The following is a 22967-nucleotide window of genomic DNA, read 5'->3' as shown; positions in this document are numbered from 1 at the left end:
ATTATCATGACCTTCATACATGATCTTAAGTACGAAAAATTCAGAAACGTTTGGTAATAACTGCGAATAATAAAATAATCATGATAAAGAGATTAATGAAGGAAAATTGACCTTAACAGGTATTCGAAATGATGTCCATCCACTTCAATACATATATTCACACAACTGAAATACATATTTCCGTGAATGATTCCTTGTATTATTTAAATTTCGATATGATCATCACAGAATGTTTAAATATCATCGCAAAGTCAAACAGACAAAAATATTGCGTACCACTCTCGATGTCATATAATTTTTGTATAAAACATTTTCTCGTGTCACTTAAAATTTTTGTGTTTCTAGCATCTTTGAGCGTTATTTGAGTATTTCGAGTTAAACTAGACAATTATATTGTATTATATTATATATATACTATGTGTCCAGTTGTCCAGTTTAATTCAAAATACTCAAATAACCTTGAAAAACACTAAAAATATGAGTGACGCGAAAGAATGTTACAAAGAATATAATTATTCTCTATAAAACAATATTTATTCTATTGTAGGATAATCTGTCCTATTGTTAATTTAACTTTGCGCAATTTATAAACTCTTTTCTCTTTTAAAAGATAATGAGCGACTTTTGTATGTTCTATAATGGTTTTTAAAATTACAATTAGAATTACAAAAATTACAAAAAATTGAATAAGCTATATTAGTGATTTAAATTGTAACTTGTGAAATTGTGAAAATTGTTTGTCGTTACAATTTGTAACTTGTATATTCATTAGCATTAATTGTTGATAATTCATTATACAAGGGAACTTTGATCGTGTCTCGTTAGAGTTTGTGATATATGTATGTTAAACAAAAAAAAATATATCGTTTATGTCATTTACTTGGTATATTTAATTTTCACTGATCCTAACAAAATTGTTAGTTTTTTCCTCTTTGTTAAAATGTTATTCCTTTACCACGTAAAACGTGAGAAAATGTGCGGCAATATTTTATTTCTTTTGTCCATCTATTTCACGCGACGTGACTGCTTTTATATTCGCGTTGAAAGGAATTGCGCAAATCTGCTTGTAAATTTTCAGTTTCTGTGCCGTAATAGCGAGATTTTCGTTTGCTTTAAACGTTCCCCGGATTTCGTAATTTGCTATAAACCTTCAAAAATCTATTAAAGGGGCAATAATAGTCATTGTTTGCCTCGTTCGACCGTTTATTACAAACTTCTGTCTTACATATTAACATAAAAGAATATTATAAATTTCTTTTGCTATTAAAAAAAAATTTTTAATTTTATTACAAAATATATATAATTTTTTCCCATCAAAGGCATCTTTAATTTATTTGTTCTCCGTAATAACTTTTCCAGAAGTTTTTTTATTTATTTTTATTTAAGCTGCCCGTCATAAAGTAACGTTGTCTGATAAACATTGCATAAATATTAAAAAGAATTTAATTTTATTGTGTTATATACAGCGTGTCCCACATATCTGGAAATGCGTAAATATCTCGAAACCTATAAAGGGAAGAATATTATTAATTCTCTATTATTATTGATTCTTAATTTTTTATCATTAATTTTAATTATTGTTTATTATCGACGTTAAAATATAATCAATTCATCATGACTTAAAATTAGATTGCCTAATCCAAACCTAACCCAAGCTATTATATGTAGAATACTCGTTATAATATCCAGTAGGGGAAAAATATCTCTCCTAGTTAATTTCTTCGACTGTATTTATACAAATACAAAATAGCGTAAATATAGAAATAAAGTTTTTGCAAAAATTCCAAATTATCTTAAATTCAAGACTACTCACTCTTAAATTTCATGAACAAGAATCTATGTAATTAAATAAACTCTATTTTCTTTATTTTATTTCGCTCTCGTAAACTTTATTTACAATAAAAAAAAAAACTACATTTTTGAGTAAAATAGGAAAAGACGAAGTTGTAGCAGAGTTAAAGAATCTAGATGTTTATATACAAGTTGCAGAAGAAAAAAAATGAGAGAAAACCAGTCACGAACGGAACGATTGGCATGGTCGAATCGCATAAACGTGCCCCGTCCGTCGATACCTATGTGCTTACATTTTTATCGTAGAAGCTTTCCTGTCAGTGTAGGAGTACTGCAGAGGAAGCAACGTCGCATTTATATGCCAAGCTCGTTTAAAGACAACGACAACCTATGAAAAGAGGTTGTCAGTTCCAATGGAATAGGTACAGTTTTCCTAGTTCTGCAAGAGAGTTGTCGTAAAATTTTGCATTTCCCAGAGAATGTTATGATATTCGGAAGGATATGTCGAGCTATGTATTCGATCAAATTTCTTGAACCGTCATACCGAGAGAGTACTCTATTTTTTAAAAAATTTGTCGCATGAAAATAAGAAACAATGTACAGAAAAATGAATACGATGATAGGATTATGTCTATACAATATGATAAGATTATGGAATTTATATTTTAAATAATTCATATTCAAAAGTACACCTGTCCCTCATTTTACGCGAATAAAAATCGCGTAAATTAAGTCTGTCAGTGCAAAAGAGAAAAGTACGTACACATATAACGAATATACATAACGTAATGTACTTTTATCCTTATCTCATACAGCATTTAAGATCATGCATAAAAATTATAATTTACCAGGTGAAAGAAGTGCCACGTAAATGATGGGACCGCTGTACACGGAATATTAGATCCTTTGTAAAGTATAACAGAATAAACAAATCAATATAGGACCTTGTATGCAGAGCTATAGGATATTTTAGCTAAATAATTGTATAAGAGACAGATAGAATACGAGATTTTATGGTGAGTATTCTGGAATGTTTTCTTGAATTGGTGGTATAGAGAACTAAACAGACAGCATTTCATGTAAAATATCGTAGAATGATTTTGTGTTGAGCGCGAATAGGTATGTACATATGAAACCGGAATTTTTGTATAGAAAATACACGTTTATTGTATGAAAATGATTAAAAATATTTTATTCGAAGTATTGCCCATCGCTTTCTATACATTTTTCCCACCTGTCTGGCAATTGGTGGATGCCACGCCAAAAAAACTGTCGCTCTTTTGAGGCAAACCAGTCATCGAGCCATTTTCGTACATTTTCGTAAGAAGTGGAATGCTGGTCAGAAAGTGCGTGTCCCATCGATGCAAATAAATAGTAATCGGACGGAGCCAAGTCTGGTGAGCAAGCTGCATGCGAAAGTATTTCCCAACTGAACGCTTCGATCGTTTCTTTGATCGGTTTTGCTGTATGTGATGGTGCATTATCATGAAACAAAATTACTTTGTGTTGCCTTTTTTGATATTCTGGTCGTTTTTCACGCAAAGCTTGATTCAAATCGATCATTTGTTGTCGGTAGCGCTCAGTATTAACGTTTCCGCCAGGTTTTAACAGCTCATAATAGATCACACCCTTCTGATCCACGTTTTTCGTTCCTCACGTCAAAATTGCCACTTCTGAATTTTTTAAACCACTCAAAGCACTGTGATTTACCAAGAGCATGCTCACCGTAAGCTTCGACAAGCATTCGATGCGATTCTGCAGCAGTTTTCTTCAAATGGTAACAGAAAATCAATGCTGTCCGCAAATCCTAGTTTCCAGGCACAAAATTCGACATGTTCAACGCTATTACAAACTATGCTGTTGTATGAAACTTGTATTGTTCTGAGTCGAAAATGTTTGTGAGATGTCAACAAAGACTTTTGGCATCAATGACGTAGTTTAGTGATAACTACATTATCAGCTAGGGCTATCTATAGACAAATTCCGGTTTCATACTTACAGACCTGGTAGATACGGAATGTTTTGTAAAGTTGGGATCATTGTATGTAAAAATGAATAGTGTCGAGGCGTAACAATCAAATCAAATTTATAAAATGAGATTTCTTGGCAGTCGTCTAACATCTGCGATGATAGTCTCGGAATCTCATGTTCATGCTAAGCATGCCGTTAATAAAGTCACGAATTGCCGTTGCGTCGCCGCTTTCCTTGGAATCTTTTAGCCTTGAACGTTTTATCTTTGATTCAAAATCAACTCCGCATGCATTCATAGGCGCTAATTATCTATTATCGTTATTAAAAACCACCAAGGATCGTATAAAGATCTATCGACTCCTCTCATTCGGTAGTAGAAGACGATAACACGGGCATCATTAGCGAGAATTTAGTAGTGGATACTCGATACACATCTAGCGTTAGCGAAATCATACCACGAATGGAAGATTGCAAAACTTCTGGAACCCAATGAGAACAGGATGTGGAGATATTACCTTCGATCCACACTTTCAACGCGTCCCTCGTGGAAAATCCAGAACAAGCTAAGAACAACTAAAACAAGATAGGGAACTTCACAGGATAAAAATCGGGAAGCACTGCACATTACCGAGCAACTCATCAAGAAGAACCATCATTCAGCCATCTACTTCGAAGCCTGTGAGTATAGGGCTAGAGCACTCCTGTAACACTTTCACATCAAATCCATTCCGACTCTTGGTAGTTGTTTCGATATACAGACAAACACATCTTCCCAAAACAATCCCAGCACCGGCACAATCTCTAACACAAACTCAGATCAGAATCACTCAACCGTTCCCCTCCTCATCTATGTTCACTCACATGTAAATAAAGCTACACAGCACTAATTAAAAGTTTTCGAAACTCATATGGTTTTGGGTTACAAATAATATTTCTGGGAAATCAGATCACAATTCTCGACACTCACCAACATAGAAAGTTCAAAAAACTTTGCATTTCAAATGGTATTCGATTTCACACCTATTCACTAGAAACCAAAAAAGCAGTAACCCTAGTGGTAAAGGGCTTGCTCAAAATTAAGCACAAGGGTATGCTACCTGCATTAAGATTTCAGAACCTCGATCCTTAACGTCTGGAAAAGAAACTGCATGTAAAACTACAGTCTTAGCTGGAACAGTAACCCAAGAAGTTAGAAACAGATATTCTGGAATCTTAGTTCGTTCATGAGCTTATTGGAAAAGCTATGACTCTAAAAACTTTTACATGCTGTGCTTTCATTGTTAAGCGCACGAACACACTTTGACCAATTGCAACAAGCACTCGAATTGCGTGAAATTGCGCTGGAAGATTCACCCACGAATGCACTAGGAAACTTGATATTCCTATCAACTTGCTACAGTTACAAAGAAAATCACCCGGCAAACTGTGGCCAGTGTTCTGGTCTGTTGCCGCATTCAGAAGAACGCCGATAACTTTCAAACGCCATCCGTCTAGAACCAAAAATCTTTGAGCCCCGACTCTCTCTCTAGAAACGTGCAAGATAGAAATAATAATAATCTTATAATATAACAATAACACAATATGGAAAGACAGATCCACGGGATATAGCAGAGATATAGGCACCTTTGTACGCAAATATTTCAAAACCGTAGACATTGTACAACCTGACAGTAGAAATAGAAACAGTATTCACTAGAATGAACATCAAAACAGTCCTAACTATCGCAGCATGTTTATCCCCTATACTGAAATTAACACTTGAAACTCTCGACTTCGTATCCACTTATAACTTCCTCATAGCAGGAAACCTCAGCACAAAATATGAGATATGAAACAACTTCATCTTTAATACAAACGGGAACAAACTTCGTAACCGCACCAACACTAACAACTACCATAGACTTAAGTAAACATGTTCCTCGCGAACCTATTAATGCAAACAGAGTGTAAAATCACTCGCGACCGACCCTCCAATCACTTATTAATCATCCTCATCTCCACAAACAACAAACACATTTTATCTATAAAATTATAACATGCACAAACTGAGAAACTCTGCTTCTATCGGTCCATGAACTCAGATCTTTCCTCCACGTGGCACACAGACAAAGGAATTAACAGATTATAAAAGACCATTCACCGGACATATAACCAAGTTTAAAGTTTATTCCCAAACGTTGAAAACTCGTCCCTGCAACTTGTATAAAATAGAAACAGACATAAAACAAATACAAAAGACTCGACTCACAGAACACAAACTAAGAAATAACTTTACCACTCAAGTAAGAAATCAGATTCTCCGCTCAAAACAAGTATATATTATACAATGGCAAGAAAAACCCAAATATTAATATCACTTAGAAGTCCGTCTGGAAGATATAGAAGACCTTATAGTCTAAATTCGCGTCTATTTTCCCTCCCGAAACCTGGGCAGAAACTATCTTCTCAAACAAGGATAAGGTTTCCTCGTAGAAACCTTCTATATTATACAACTCCATAAACCACATTGTTTCACTCTTGGAAAACTTCGTTACCTAATACGAACGTTGTTCAGCTAAACAATAGCAAAACGTACTCACCTACAAGAATTCACATTATTAAAGTATTGAAAGAACAACAAAATCCTAAATCTCAACACTATAGATCAAAAACCTCCCAGAAAAACTATACTATACTTCAACTACATTGTGATACATCTCCAAACAAGTCTATTCATTATCCTACTTCCGTAAATCCTAGAAAATAGTAGAAGCGATTTCCATATCCAAACGAAAGAAAAGCAAAAATAATCCAGTAGATTACAGATCTATCGGCTTACTAAACACTCCGCAAAATCTTTAAAAATTTAATACTCTTGCGACTCAATAACCATATTAGGTAACAAAATGTAATAACAGGAACAATACGCTTTCAAATCAGGGCATTCAAAGATTCAGGAAATTCTTAGAGTAACAGAATACATCATTGTTGAATTGAATAAAAATAGATCAACAGTCCTGGCTCTACTGGATATTTAAAAAATCTTTGACAATATATGGCACACTAGACTTATAATTGAGGTAATACAAATTAACACCTGATCTAATCAAAATAATACCAAACTACTTGCAAGACCATGCAAACTACTTGATATACCATATATATCTCGGTTGCATGTGAGACTCCCAAAAACCTATTCAAGCGGAAGTCCCCTGGGGGTCCATTGTAGATCGTACTCTATTCAACATTTATATTTAACGACATCCCATTAAGTGAGAAAGTACACTCATGTACATATTCCCACGACACTGCATTATGCACATTCTCCCGACAGCCAAAAGGACCAACTGGCAATTTACACCATCTTTTCCAAGTTGTAACTTACCTCAAAATTAACAACCAACTTATTCGATAGCAAAAGCAAGCATCCACATACTAAATTAATATTTCGACAAGAAACAATAGAATGAAAAAAACAAATAAATTATCTAATCGTTATTCTCAAAATTAGACTTGTACGAAAATCCATTGGAACAATCAGAGTTCCTTTTCTACTAATAGGTAAAGGAAGCTCACTGTCAACAAGACACAAAATCCGTTTAAATGTATAAAACATGTGCAAGTGCACGACGTGAATACATTCGTAAAATATTTGGAAGATATGAAAGAGATTTCTAAGAATAATTCTAAACATTTCAAAAGATTGCAACTCTGTAACAGATCTCACTTAGCTACATCAAAGACCTCACGCAAAGAATAATAAACAGACCATTAATAAACCCACTAACAAAGAGTACAGCCAATTACAACATCAACAAAGTCCAAATGAAAAACAAATAGATTGTTATTAGTAACGTAGAGTATTTTGAAGTTCGTTAAATTTTTTATATAAAAAATAAATTGAAAATGAGTGGAAAATGTAAAATATAATAATATCATAAGCTGTATAAAAAACATTACTAAATTTAATATCTCCTAACATTTAAACAAATTCTAAGAACGCTATATGTATACAATTGAAAAGTATAATATTCGATGATTCTCTGGAAACCTAACATGTATTTTAGTTTAGATTATAAAATATTCTTCCATACTTATCTAATATGTAGACAAAAATAATGGAATTGTATAATGAAAGCTTTGGATAATAAAATAATCACTTTCCTGATATTAAATTTCATTTATTTGAAGTAGAGATTAAGAATATTGCCAATTTGTCTCAATATCGAAGGATTCCATATGTTTCCGACTTCCAAAAATGAAATGTCTTAATGCATATAGATACACAAGTAATTCTTCTTATGCATCAAACCAATGAAATTTTTTCCGAATGCTTCCAATGCTTCAATGTACGAAAGCACGGCCCATCGTTTTTCATTTGCAGTTTCAGTTTATATAAAATTTACAATAATTCACACACAGGGTGTTCCTATGATTATAGTACAATTGGCAAGAGAGTAATTCTATGTGAAAAATTGAGCCGAGGCTGTCAAAAATATAGATCTTGTTTTTTCACGTAGAATTGCTCCCTTGCCAATTATATCATGTTGGGGTATCCAATTCAGTAATACAAAGCCATAAACATTCTAAAAGTATAAATTAAAGACACAAAGCATAATTCAATAGAAGAAGAGAATATTTCATGTAAACTGTTTTAAGATGTCTTCCGAAATAAAATACCCAGCATAAAATTCCTTATTTTTTCCGGTTCGACGGTATTAAGTATATATCAACCATTGGCAAATCAACTGCTTAATTTTACTCTTCTATTGTAAGAGGGATACGACACAACTCGATGGTTCATTCGTCGCATTGTGTGTCGGAGCGGAACCATTTGAATTAAGTCTGATTAAAATGGATCGCCTGCGTGCGTTTCGCCATCAAAAAGCTATTTTCCATACTCGACTAAAAATACGTGACGGCAATAACAAGCCATTTTCGTAACGAACGGCATCATTTGTTCGTGAATGAAGCAGTTTTCCGAGGCAAAATTCCCCAAAATAATGGGAACTTATTTCGCATCGGATAATTTAATTAAAATCATGCTGCGTGGTACTCGCTTGTACTTGTATATAACAGAACGTTCTTTAGATAACGCAAAGTCGGCATATACAGAGTTTGGGGATTTGTACTATACAATTTATACTAACACGAAACTGGTGTGAACTTGGATTAAAACTATCGGCTTAGGAATTGATTACGTTATGAATTTTAATTAACGCATAGATATTACGCGGATGATTAGAAAACAAATCGTAATAGACAGAATGTTTAAATCTTCATTTTCCATACTCAGACTTCCTTGATTAACAGTAAACGATTGATAGAAACAAAATAAACATCAACATACTACAATCACAGTATCAGCGTTGTATCAGTATAGATAGAATATTTAACTCTCCAATTCCTATAACTCAGAAGCTGATACAATAACAAGATTTTCTCTTCTTATTTTTATTACGATATTTTTACCATAGCTCGTTGCTTTAAAAATATTTAATCTAACAAGAAAATATTGAACAAGGTAAGTATCAACAAGCTGGAAGTTAAATAATAAGTAAAAAAAACAGTATAACTCGGATTAGTCAATTAGTCAGATTCATTTAAATTCTTATCTTTTCATTTTTCTTACACTTAGCTACGGATGTTTCAATCTATCCAATAATTTGTTAAGCAATACTATTTCTGCTTTGTTAGAAAAATATATAATTTACTTGAATAAGTACGACAATAGTTATATTCCAAATTTGTATTAAATCAAATATAGAATTTTTTCATAGAAGATTAAGTACATAAATGTAGTAACAGTATAAACCACTATGGCGAAAGAGATACAACGTTTCGTTAGAGCAATCTGGGTCATTCTGTTTCCAGATGATACTTACGACTAATCCATAAATCAACCCTGCTTGAGTAGTATGCAAGTTTCTGTTCCAGTTACATAAATAACTTTGTCGCCTTCGTTTCTTACATGAAAGCAAATGCAATTAAATGTCTTGTACTACAATAAGAAGTGATCTCTGTTGAGGAACGTTAAGTTGGTATGATCGCTAGTTCCTACAAGCTAAGTTGGTACGACTTCTGACGAAGCTCTTTTGTCGTAGTAGTCGACCACGTGTTAATTACTTAAGTGTATCCGGTGTGTTCAGACGTTTTGTACGAGGTGGTGAAATATAGAAAGTAAAATTTAATCTGTGCGAATCTATTAAATATCAACCCCAAACCTATATTTAATAACAATCTCTGTATTCTTCATTAGAAAGACATGTCAAGTTCGTTGCCAGGCAGTTTGTACAGGCTACGGGACTTTCGTGATAGTGTTTGCTAATGCGTGCTATTTCTTATTTAACATGTAATGTTCCAGTGTTTTTATCGATTTGTGTGTTCAGTATACCAGTTTATAAGATTCTTCGTAGTATTTTGTTCTACCATCTTCTAATAATCTTTAAATTTGGGTACTGTGTCATTCCCCATGTAGGGCAGGCATATGTCAAAGTTGATTTCAAAATCGTTTCGTATTGTAATAATTTGTTTGTAATGTCGAGTTATGATTTTTTGCCAATAAGACCCCGTAAATTTTTGCGTCATTTTTCATATACATATTAATTATATCTTGTTGCGGTATTGCCAAGCTGTTTAAACTGGTTGCCAGACTAGTTTGGGTTTTAAAAGTTTTAGTTGTAAAAGTTGTAAAAGTAATATGTATTTACCGACTTGCTGGTATTTGCTTCTATTTTTCATATTCTCAACAAAGCTGCGATTTCATTGAGACGCGATTACAATTTCTCCGAGATTTCTACGTCTAGATTAGGCTATGCCCGGGGCTAAGATTGATACGTGTCGAAATATGTTACAATTACTGTATTGCTCTTTCAATATGTCGGCGGCAAGGAAAGTGTAGAGGTACTGTGCCCAGTACGCTTCCTTGTGGAACACCAGAGCGTATTAGATCTAGGTCGAAGGTAGTTTTCCAAAATTTTACTTCAAAAAGTCTATCGAAAAAATAAGATTTAAAAAGGAGGTAATACGGATGGAATAGTTGATCTCTAATTTGAAACAATAGTCATATATGCCATACTTTTTCAAAAGGTTGGAAAATGTCGAGGAAAGCAGCTAAACAGCAGCTACTTTTTATAGTTTAGATTTTCTAAGATTTTTTTAATAAAAAATTTGTCTTTAATAAAAAATCTATAAATTTGTTCGATAGTGACGTGTTTATGCCTAAAGGCGAATTGGTGTTTCAGTATTCAGAAGCGGTTTGTACCAAGCGATTGATAGCGAGCTTATTAGTCGGTAAGATTAAACGTTTTCCGTAGGTTCACCTAATTTTGGAACTAATATAATCTGGGCTATTTTCCAAGTAATAGACTAATTATGTAGTAATTATGGGTAAAGTATGTAACTAACTCCCAGTATCGCATTGTAGGTGGGGGTTAGAAGAGTAATGGCTTTCTTTAGAAGTTCCTTTAGAGTTTCAAAATCAGGAGCTTTCTTGAAGTTTAACAATTTGCGGATTACCGGATTTTGCTTCTGCAATAGTGTACTACTTGATAGGAGATAAAAGTTGAAATGGTATTTCCAATTTCTATTGCAATTGTTCGTTTGTGGATGTTCGTCTCCGCCGTTAATCGGGTGGAAAGTCTTTTCAAAGTATTTGACAAATGTTACTGCTTTTTCTTTATCCACGCTTGCCCATTCTCCATGCCGTTCTAATCGATGGAATTGATTTTGTTGGTTGTTTTATTTTTCTAGCGACGCATCAAAGTGAGTAATCTGTGTCTTCAAACAAGTTCAAGTGTCAAGTTCTCCAATTCTTTTACGAAGTGCTTCCTTTCTTTCCTGTAATAAATATTTTAGTTTCCTAGTAGCTCTATTTAATAGCATTTCGTCGTACGGATGTTAAGTATGCTACCAATGTTTTCTAAGTAATCTGTTATGATTTAGTATTTCTATAATTTCTGGACAATGGTATGGATAATAGCTATTGGTCTTTTTGTTTATTTTTTATGTGACTCTCCATACAGTTGCACAATATTAAACTACTCTATATTTTTCTCTGCTTTTAATGGGATATTTAATTGAATAAAGTCATCAATGATATCACCAAACTTATTTTAATCCGTTTTGACGTTGTGACGTCCAGGCGGCCTTTCTGTTAGCGCAGGGGGTGTTAATTGCTGCAGTTGCTACGAAGAAGTCGGAAATGTGAAGTCTAAACATGATTCGACAGTAATCTTGTTTCTCAGTATATCTTTTATTATATTAAGCCGGTTCATCAGTGCTGTAAACCAATAAGTATAATTCGTTTACTGCTTTGTTTAATTGAATGCATTGTGGAATTGTAACTTCTAGAAACTCTATGAAACTGTGGCCGAGTTGATGACAAAATCGTTTGTACATTTCTGTAATCAACTTGTACCTAGAAGGTTTGTAAACTGCGGGAACAGTTGGTGGACCGAACCAGCCTTCTGCAACGATGCTTGTGCCCTGTAGGTATTCCTCATTCACCGGTGCTGATATATGGTGTTTAATGGTAGTTTTTATAATTATCGCTGTGTCTGCACGAGCATTGCCATTCGGAGAAATATATTGAACATTATAATATTCATTATGTAATATTAATTACGTAAAGTGCCTTATATTTTATAGAAACTATGTGACGTAAAATGAGTTTCTAATATTAAAAATATATCAACATTTGCAGTGTTTATATATGTCTGAATTTCGATATTGTTTTGGCAAAGGCCTTTAGCATTCTAGAACGTCATATTATATGAAAGAGACAATTATAATTTTTCTAACAGATGATTAAATGTAATTGATAATAAATGTATTTTGTTTATTAGCTTACAATATTTTATAATTCCATTAATATTTGCATCATATTAGTCATTTTACTATTACTTTGTTCAGGATTAATTCTTGATTGAAAATGTTTATTCTTGTTTTACCGTCTTATTTTACCGTCTTATTTGTCCAGCAGTATCTGCATATAACAGTCCTCTCCAATTGGAATATTCTAATCATTCTATATTCTATATCGAAGTTTGGTTGGTATTTGCATAGTCAGACTTTTTTTTATATATTCTGCATCCTTTGCAATTGGATGGACGATCGCCCTGCGAATTAGTACGTTTGATATCATCGTCGCTGTTTTGTTCTCTTGCTATCTGAAGTGAGGTGATTCTTTGTACATTTCATATATCTGAAGATTCTGTGACAGTAATTGTGAGTATGCCCAAAGCGTTGGCAAATCTTTAATTCTTTTTTTCTGGGTAGCTGTATCATCGCTTTTTTGTCTTATAAATTTTGTAGGATGAGTTTATTGTAAAGATTTTTGTATCGTTTAGGAATGGATCTAAATCGACAAAGAAGAGTAGTAAGTAAATAATCCTGTGCCTTATATTATAAGCAAATGCAAATGTTTTATGTTCGCGTTCTTCTAGTTCGTCAGTTATCACTTTCTGATCTGCTACTGAGTGTAAATTTTTTATCACTATATAAGAACTCTTTTCTTCCTTATAATTGATATAAAAATAATTGATAGAAAAACATACTTGATAAATATAACGGAACATATATTACTCGCAGAAATTCGGTTATTCAAATAAGGTCGATTTATGGATCTACGATAATGGCATAGCTCTACCGTTCACTCTCTATGATATTTACGTTCCGAAATTCCGAATTTCTCTCTTTATACATTCTGTACTTTCTAGGACAAATATTCGTGCAGAAATGGCTGCTGGCTGAGTATTACCCTCTTTTAAGAACTTACCTTAAACGTAGGGGTGTGCCTTCGCCAGTGGGGTGTGTCTAATGCTTCATAGCTTCCACAAAGGCTCATTCATCAGGATTCTGTGCAAATGTTATTAAAACCTTAATTGAGATATTACATTACATCGACGATATCAAAAGTGAAGTTATTTCTATAATAGTTATTACAAAATTGTTCATTCGATTGAAACAAATTTTATGTTACAAGGAAAGCATACAATATATTTTAATAAAGCAATGAAATGTATGTATTTACATGCAAATAATAAATGGCGCTGTTGGTATTCATGTTATGACATGGCACATAACATGATAATTTTTATGATTTTTATTAGATCAGCGATTGAATATTGGAAATTAATCCCGACTAATAAACGATACATAACTTTATCTTCACTTTAATTTTAAACTTCAAAATTATCAGAATATAAAGAAAAATAAAGGTAAACGCGAATGTAAAACGATGATATAAAACCACATAATTCTTTAGTTTCGTTCGTAGCTTCCTTTAGAGGCTAAATTTAAAAAAGTGTTTCTATCATTTTATCAATAGAAGTCACGCAATGTACTAATACGATATAATATATAGGGTGTTTCGAAAATCATAATACAAACGGCCAAGTGGTGATTCTACATGCAAAAATAAATCGAAAAAAAAGAATAACATTTTTCCAATTTAAGGCTTCGTTTTTGGAGAAAGATGCGTGCGAAAACTCATCAGGTATTCGTGTATTAACTGGGAGTTTCACATTATGAAACTTCTGTTTCTGGTCGCGTCTGTGTTATATATGGACAATGTCACGATTTTCTTCCTGTTATCGTTGTTGTCTTATCTCCGCAATATCGATTATTACTTTTCTTTATTTTGCACTTTTTTGTATTAGTAGTTGTTAAGAATCATATTATTAAGCAGGAAGCAAATCGTGACATTATCCATATATAACACAGACGCGACCAGAAACAGAAGTTTCATAATGTGAAACTCCCAGACAATACCTGATATTTATTTTCAAACTTATGTTTTTCGAAAATGAAGCCTCAAATGAAAAAATGTTATTCTTTCTTTTCGTTTTATTTTGCCATTTGTGATCACCATCTGACCGCTTGTGTGATGATTTCGGAGACATCCTATATACGTATAAACTTTATTTAAATATTGTAACAATATGGAGATACAAATCAAAAGTTTCTCATTCAATTACAGGAGAAGATTACAATCTTTTACACACACAATAGTAGAGAAACACAAGAAATATTGAAACTTCTTCAATTGCAAAGTTAATATATATTAACTCTTTTAAAACTGAATACTTTTTAATTTATAAGAAAAATATTTTGTAAAGAAAACATGCACTGATATTTACAATTAATTTTATCAAGGATAAATACATTTATTTTTTAGTTATTTAATAATTAATTGAAGTGCGAAAGAATTAAGACAAAATGCAAAACCTTTAAACACTTTATTTTCTGTAAAATTCTAAGGTTACTTAATTTTCCATTGAAAATTCCATTTAATTTTTCAATTAATCTAATACTTTCGGAATGACTTCACCCTTAAAAAAACACGGTTCTATCAGCGCATTATATCATCGCAGTACCGATTACTTGGAATCCTTGAAAATCGCGAGATAATTGTCCTATATGCGGTTTACGTGCATTCGAAATGACATTACGTGCTCGAGTCAAGCATGTTCTTTGATATATTAAAACTTTAGACATACATACAACGTGGTAAATTGAAAGCATCTGAGAAATGTTGCATGTAAAATTACTATCCTCATTCTTTCGCGGGAGGAATGATCCCTCTTAACTTTTTATACTTCCAACAATCATACTGTTTTTTTTTCAGTATTGTATGAGTTTTATAATCTTATTTAAAAACCCAGCTTACAAAATTATTAAGCTTGAACTTCAAAAACATATTCAATTTTAAAAATATATTGAGTTACTCGGAATGTTCGTAAAGAAATTCTTGAAAAATTAGAAAATATATTTTTGTGGAAATGATATTTTATATTGTCTACTGGGAAATTTAATAAATTTGAAATTTTGAAATTAAGAAATATTTAATAGTATGTTTAGTAAATTTTTACTATGTATCATCTATATTTAATTTATCATCTGCGCAGATTTACGATCACATTTTAGAGAAACTTCGTTATATTCAATAACGAATTTTTTAAAGTTGTATTTGAAAGCTTCGAACGTAATCAATTTTGGAGTGTTCAAAAAGTTTTGTGTAAAATTAATGGCGGTTAAGTGATGCTTTATACGGCAAATACAACGAAATACAAGTTCCAGCAAACATTTCATTCTGGAAGAAAATTTATCACTTTTTTAATTAGAGTCTTCAGTATGATTTAGAAAGAATGAATTTCTTTTCATAATTATTCCTTTCAGTAAACGTACAAATAATTGTTCTAGAAAATATTGTAATTCGAAGCATAATGAATATATTATTACAAACATAAATTAATACATTGATGTATGCAGATGATAGAAACTAATATTTAGACTGTAGATGTTTATACAAATTTATATTTTTATAAATACGGATAAAGAATTTCAACTTGAATGAAAATATAATTCCTAAATTTAATAATGTGTACCTAAGTATTTTATTTTTGATTTTTATACAATTTTGCATTTATGTATATCTTTGTATATACATTTTTGCATACTCACACCTGTCACAACTGCATAAATATTTACAATCTATTAATGTCTCTTAATTAGAACAAATGTAAATAAAGTAATTGTCATTTCTTTCTCAAGAATTCGATTTCATTTACAAAGGATTAAAATTCATCGAGGTTTAAGATTTCTCTCTTCTTATTTCCAATTTTCAAATTAAGATACAATGCTGCTTCTTTTCTTCGCTTATTCTTTACGAGATGCTTCAAATTTGTCGATCGTTTTCGTTCAGATTTAAGGTTATACAAATGTTATGAAACGATTCTATTTGAACAAGAATATTTACAATTAGTGTTTATACTGCCATAAGCGACAATATTAGATATATATATATATATATATATGTTAGACATAATGCAATATATTGAAACTCGCAAGGATATGAAATTCTCGGACGAAAACACGTGGCTCGCTTTTTTAACGATCGTCTTCCCCTGATTGTGATGGCAAATTTAGAGTCCTTCGACGACGACCAAACCACTCTGCGTTCTCGTCTAATTATACTTCTAGCAACAGTTCATAGATGGCGAGTGACATTTAACTGTAGTAGTAAGCATATATATTACACTGTTGCCATTCTCATGTTCTCGCGTGCGCGAGTTCCGAGTTAAATGAATAACCCAGTAGTAAGACAGTGATCCAACCCAAACTTAACCTTTGTCTTTTATTTATGTTTCGTACAAGTACATACTGTTTGGAGATGAAAAGAAGTCTGGCGGGACAGCACAGGACCAAGAGTGGCACTCTTTATCACTCACCATCATATGGTGCATATTGTTTTATTTGTACATGTGACATTTTCGATCAATACGCGTGCTTAATTTTACGATTGTGCTGAATCTGTCAAAAACAAAAAATGAACCAATCAGGTCCGCATTTCTTCCAGAAAACTTCTTTGGCGAAGTGTGTACATTGAATTTAACGTTTCTACTGTGCATATATACGTATATGTATGTAATAACTTTTCATTCTTTTGTATGGTTAGTAATCCAATCCAAGCGATTGATATAACCATAAATAGTGAAAGAAAAGAAGTTTTCAAAACACAGTGGTTTAGAAAAGAAAGAAAAGGATAAAATTAATTTTGATAAAGTTATAGAACTGTTCCCTCCTCCTCAATTTCGATGATTTTTGACTATGTTATGGAAATCGAAATTTTGAACAATATTTTCCTATACATATAATCGTCGGTCTCGCTTAGTTTTCTGAGTGTATACACAACAGTGTATTCTTGCCTATAGTAATGCCACTGTGTCAATGTTGGTTGCCGTTTATTTTCTGTTTATAAATAAAGGTTAGGCGAGCTTGCAAACCCCATCCATATACAAGGCTGCAAGAAATGTCCTATTATAACCTATAACTTAGAACTTAATTAAAAATGAATATCATCAATGTATTGAGGTTACGTTTATGTGAAATAGTAACAATTATTCTATTTCGTAAAATAATGTCAATTATTATTATTCGCCTATTATTTTTATAATTAACTTGTTATTATTTTACGTAAGCGTTGCACATAATACATAATTGTATAACATTAAAAAATCGTCGAAATCGGAGAGAATAGTGCGGTTCTACAAGGTCAACTTTAACTTGTAAATAAATTTGAATGTTCTTCAATATAATTATATCAATATAATATAAAACTTAAATCTTGTTTTACGTTACTGGTAACATTATTACAATTTATACTATTTATATACTATTTATTATCTCAGCAATTTTGTATATTCATATTTCCTTCATTTCTATATCAAAATGAAAAGAATTTCGCCACAATGGCAATGTAATAGCGCGTTTAATAAAACTTAAACGATTGAAATTGCTAAGGGAATAACCAATAATTTACCTATAATTTTGTTAATCACGTAATACAAGTCATCGTTAATCCTTAGTTTGCGCTCTATTCCTTTTTCGGAGATTGCTAATCTAATCCTATAATACAAGAAAATTGTCGTGGTCGTGCAAATTAACGTTATCGCCTATTCACTGCTTATTGAGATGTTTATTTTTGTCATTCAGTTCCTATAATTTGACCATTCTGACTTGAATACGATATTATCCTGTAGCATTGATCAACGTATAATTATGTGTAAAGAATATCGCTTTTAGTCTCCCCTTATAATTCAAGCTGTATGTAATCAGAGAGATATATCTTCCTCAAAAATTCCAATAAGAACGTAATTTGTTTATGATAGCGGAGGATGTACTCAAAACAGTTATTCGCATCATTAAATTCAAGAAGGGATGTAATAAACTGTCGTGTAAATAAAAAATAAACTTTATAACGATGTAATATCTAATCGTATTTTAGAAGAAACTAACAGTGATTATTTTTATCTACTTATTTATATTACGAACGAAAAGCTTCGTGTAAAAGAACAATATAGAAAGTAATACACATAAAAATAAGGAAAATAATATAGGATTATAATCTATAAATATTAAAACAATTACTGGCTACGTTTGACTGGAACAAACTACACTTTATTTAATATTTTACGTTATAAGCGTATACATATAATGTGAATGCAATAAGATATCTATATGATAGAAAATTAATTAGAATTAGAAAATAAAAGCAGCGAAAAGCATTCGATTTGTACTAAATAAATACGTGCCCTAATGCTTACAGCCGAGAGCGTATACATATAATATAATAAAATGAAATAAAATAAAATAAAGTAAAATAATATAGTATAGGGATGTAAAACAATATGTGCAAAAATAAAAATATGATATTCACAGATAAAACCGTAAACATAAACATAAATTATACTGTACAATTAAACTGTAAGATTACCAACTAGCGACTACTTTAAGTTAAACAATACACATCATTGTAGTACCCACGTACATTATACTATTATCATTTATGTAATAGTTTAATATAGAATAGCATGATAATAAAATAGTAAAGATCATAAAAATCATAAATTAAATTAAATCCAAAATCAAATGGGAAGATAATTTTTATATGGAATTATAACTTAATATATAATACAATAATATAATAATATAATAATAAAATATAATATGGAATAACTTTTAACTATATAATATAAAATGATATAAAAATAATAACAAAAATTTGTAAATATTTGTACGCATACGCAAATCCACTTTTCAAACCTCTTTCGTCTTCAAAATTTCATTGAAGAAGCACGAGAAATATTACGAATGTCTCGCGGTCTCGCAACTGCACACGACTGTTCGTGTTCATGCGGAAACGAGACCTGTTCACGGCAAAGTATGTATGCTGTCTCGTAAGTATATTGTTAAAACATAGGGAATCCGTTTGATAACGAGCATAGCCCCGGGTGCGGTCTGCATTTTGCTGTCTCGTGGGATAAGGTTAACGAGGATATCACGAACACTATCCACACAGACCACGGACAACGCTCATTCGAAAGGACAGCTTAGCAGAGTGTGAATTTCTCTGTACTTTCATGCGTGACGCAACGAAAGTCAATTCCCTTGAAGTCTGCTTCAATGTTTCAATGTATTTACCTACTATTTTATATATTAACGAATAAAAGGAAATATGCAACCAGTTGAACATGATGCTGGTTTTGTTAACGTTACTGCGGATAATATATTTTCCTTCCTTGGTCAATATGTAAATGTTGATATATCGAATTTTGTGTATTATCTACATTTATTAGATATTCCAGATATTTTGACAGAGAGGCGATAATTTTATCGTTTGATTTTTAATAATATACTTAATGTTATATTTGTCTACAATATGTAACATTATTCTTTTATTTGTATATTTATAATGATAAGTAATAAAAGCAGTGATTCAAAGACTTATAATTAATCTAATCAACTTAGACTTCAAATAGGGGAGGAATCTGAAACAATTTTTCCTAATATGACGAGTCTAGAAATCAAAAAGATGATAATATAAAATTGTGATATTTTAAATAATTAAATGTAATTATCGCCTGTAATGCGATAAGCTATAATTTTCTATATTACAACTCACAAAGAACTGAGAAAGATAATACATTTGGCTATTCTCTATAACCTATAATACTTAATTTATTAAGAAAAGTTATATATTTATACGTCAATATTTTTTAAATCTTTTTTTGTTTATCTACCATTGTACGATGTATTTAAATACTATAACATTATATAGACCAAATAGTTTATTCAGAACAATTATTTCAAAAAAAGTTTCAGTTTACCAAATTCATACAAGGAACTATACGAATGCATAAATGAATTATCAGATAAGTCATAAGTAATAACGAATATTATATCAAAGACTAACTAACAAAAATTTCACGTAAGTCTTGATTTCTAAAATTAATCTCTTTTATTTCAAAGAATGAAAACCTCAGAACTTTCTAATTAATCTAACCTACATATGTTTTCTTTCATAACGAAAGAATTAAGTATTTCCAAATAGGTCAAAGTACTTTAGCCTCGAGGAAGCAAAAGATCACGAATACTTTTGCGAGCCACTGTACTTATATTATCCACGATACTCTTCTTGAACTCTTCAAACAGTGGAGACCTGTGAATCCCCTAGCTACTTTTTCTTAACACCGAAGTATGTACATTGAATATCCCCAAGGTGTCGGCACAAGAAAAAGGTAATAGATAATCATGCTCTGCGCTTCAGTTCTTGCTCTGATTGCCAGTTAATCCCGTTTGGCTGGTGGGGATGGCGAAAAAGTGCCCGGTGATTGGGTGTCTCGTGGGCAACCATGTTAAAATTCTGTGAGTGTTACACTCATAAATCGCATTAACCTCTCACAATGTACCGCCCGCCTTAAGCTTAGAACAGTGCTCTCAGGGGAGGAAAAAAGACAACGAATATCGGCAGAAGCTACAGGTAGAAGCTACGTGAAAAGAAAAATCACTGTTGGCTCTTCAAGATATTTGTTCGCCATAAATATTTTGTGCTATCAATGAGAGTACAGTTACTCCCGCGATTACCATCGTGTTGTGGAGCACAGAAGTATAATTGTACGCGATGTCCGGTAACCGGAGGTACAAATCGAGAATGCTTCCTCATGAGGAAGTGCTGAAAATGTAGAACAACATTTCTACATACGAGAAAAACGATTTTGAAAATCTACTCAGTACTGCCTACTAATTCTATATTTAATCTTACTTTTGTTTATAATATTCTATCAAACCAAAAGCGTATTTTAAAGATAGCAGAAGCATGGAAGAACTAAAAGATATAAATAATATGCTATGAAGATTGTATAATAATTTATAATAGTTCCAAGAGCAAAACTGTGTGTGAAATATCCTGGTCGACACTCTGAACAGTTTCCAATGATAAAATTATTGTACGAAAATAATACATATTTAGCACTATCCTTCTCTGTGAAACCATCTGGATTAAATAAAAGAAAAGAAACTAATAGTATAAATCGACAGAAAATATGATAACAATAATGATAAAAATCAGATAATGATATTTCCCATACGTATAAATGCAAAAATGAATAAAAACAGAACTTGGTCGAGTTGAAACATACAGTTAGCATGCACGAGCAAGAAGTATTCTGTAAGGAATGCGGATCTGATTGGTTGTTTTTAACACACTCAACGGAAATGTAAAGTTAAACATTCGTATTGATCGAAAGTGTGACATGTAGAGATAACACAATGTAACATCGCGTGACGGTGAGCGATGAGAGCAGTACCTCTCTTGCCTCTGTATCGTCTCTCCAAACTTCTTTCCATCTCCATGTTATACATGTATCGAACAGATTTTCAAAATTGTTTTTTTTTGGCTGAACGAAATCTCATATGCAACAAAAATTTTATTCTACGTGTTTGACCTATGCTCTTTCATAAGCAATCATCCATTGCTCGGTTATATTACCAATTACTGAATACCCTATATATAGGCGATAGCATGAGATTTAGTAATAAATAGCAACCGGGGTAATATTCTGTTGTAAACACGAATTTCCTTGACTGGGATACAAGGATTTATTTCCGATAAACTCGAGGGAGAAATGTAATTGAGGTCTAGCGGTAGATTTAGGGTACCGATGTGTTTTCAAATACATAGTGGCTATAAAAAAACTAGTAAAAGGTTATTTATTTATGATATGTAAGATGAAATAAAAAAGAAAACAGCGTCAGTAATATCTTTGATCAAAAAGATAAGAAGAGAATGTAAAATACAATCTTTTCATATATCGCTTCGTTTTTAAGAAAATCGAGTTTGAACATTTCTCAGGAATACCTGAACGCCTAATTCCAAGTTGGACAGAAGTAAACAATTGACAGAATGTTATTGGAAATGTGGAAATAATTTGAAAATTTAGAATAAAATATTTTTACAAGACGCCTTGTTTCCGAGAAAAAATAATTTCAAATTCGTCAACAATTTTTAACTAAACCTATAAAAACTCTATTATCTTGAAGACGAAGTCTTAAAAACAGAAATCTCACTCCAAATTTTTGACTTATTTTCGCATAAAGAATAATTTCCTATTGATTATTTACTTATATCCGATGTTATTCTATAATAAAAATAATATAAGGAAAGTAGTATTATTTAGTGTTAAAGTCAAATAAATCATTTTTATCTAGTTAACTCTTCCAAACAAACGAAGAAATAATTTAGATTGTAATATTAATTTGAATGTTAAATGTTGTGTTTGGCATATATTTGAATCATAAACGATATAACCGAATTATTTTATAATAATTAATGTAACAAGTCGAAGAAAAATTATTTGTTTATTATACCACTATACTATTATACT

The 22967-nt window shown here is 31.7% G+C and overlaps 2 protein-coding genes and 1 long non-coding RNA gene across 20 annotated transcripts in view; 1 reads left to right on the top strand and 2 right to left on the bottom strand.

Annotated features, from left to right (window-relative positions):
- The window catches only part of LOC126917565 (protein cycle), a 366148-nt gene extending 362967 nt beyond the window's left edge, over nt 1-3181 (bottom strand). For 4 of the 6 annotated variants that reach the window (XM_050724557.1, XM_050724635.1, XM_050724626.1 and 1 more), the window contains exon 1: nt 3026-3181. In XM_050724557.1, the coding sequence (XP_050580514.1) occupies nt 3026-3107 (82 nt within the window). In that variant the 5' untranslated portion in view covers nt 3108-3181. The remainder of the gene's footprint in view (nt 1-3025) is intronic. The other 2 variants (XM_050724547.1, XM_050724568.1) reach the window with 1 other exon arrangement.
- LOC126918090 (uncharacterized) overlaps nt 1-3745 on the top strand; it is a 702612-nt gene extending 698867 nt beyond the window's left edge. Inside the window, exon 5 of the long non-coding RNA XR_007711218.1 lies at nt 3603-3745. This is a non-coding gene — a long non-coding RNA (uncharacterized LOC126918090). The remainder of the gene's footprint in view (nt 1-3602) is intronic.
- LOC126917895 (5-hydroxytryptamine receptor-like) overlaps nt 1-22967 on the bottom strand; it is a 318089-nt gene that overhangs the window by 221437 nt on the left and 73685 nt on the right. For all 13 annotated transcript variants that reach the window (XM_050725350.1, XM_050725373.1, XM_050725326.1 and 10 more), the window contains one exon: nt 13520-13599. The gene's annotated coding sequence lies outside the window, so the exon portion shown is untranslated. The remainder of the gene's footprint in view (nt 1-13519; nt 13600-22967) is intronic.

The sequence above is a fragment of the Bombus affinis genome, chromosome 1 (assembly GCF_024516045.1).
Source record: "Bombus affinis isolate iyBomAffi1 chromosome 1, iyBomAffi1.2, whole genome shotgun sequence".
NCBI lineage: Eukaryota > Metazoa > Arthropoda > Insecta > Hymenoptera > Apidae > Bombus > Bombus affinis.
The sequence above is the reverse complement of the archived record's forward strand: the minus strand, read 5'-3'. Positions and strand labels throughout refer to the sequence as shown.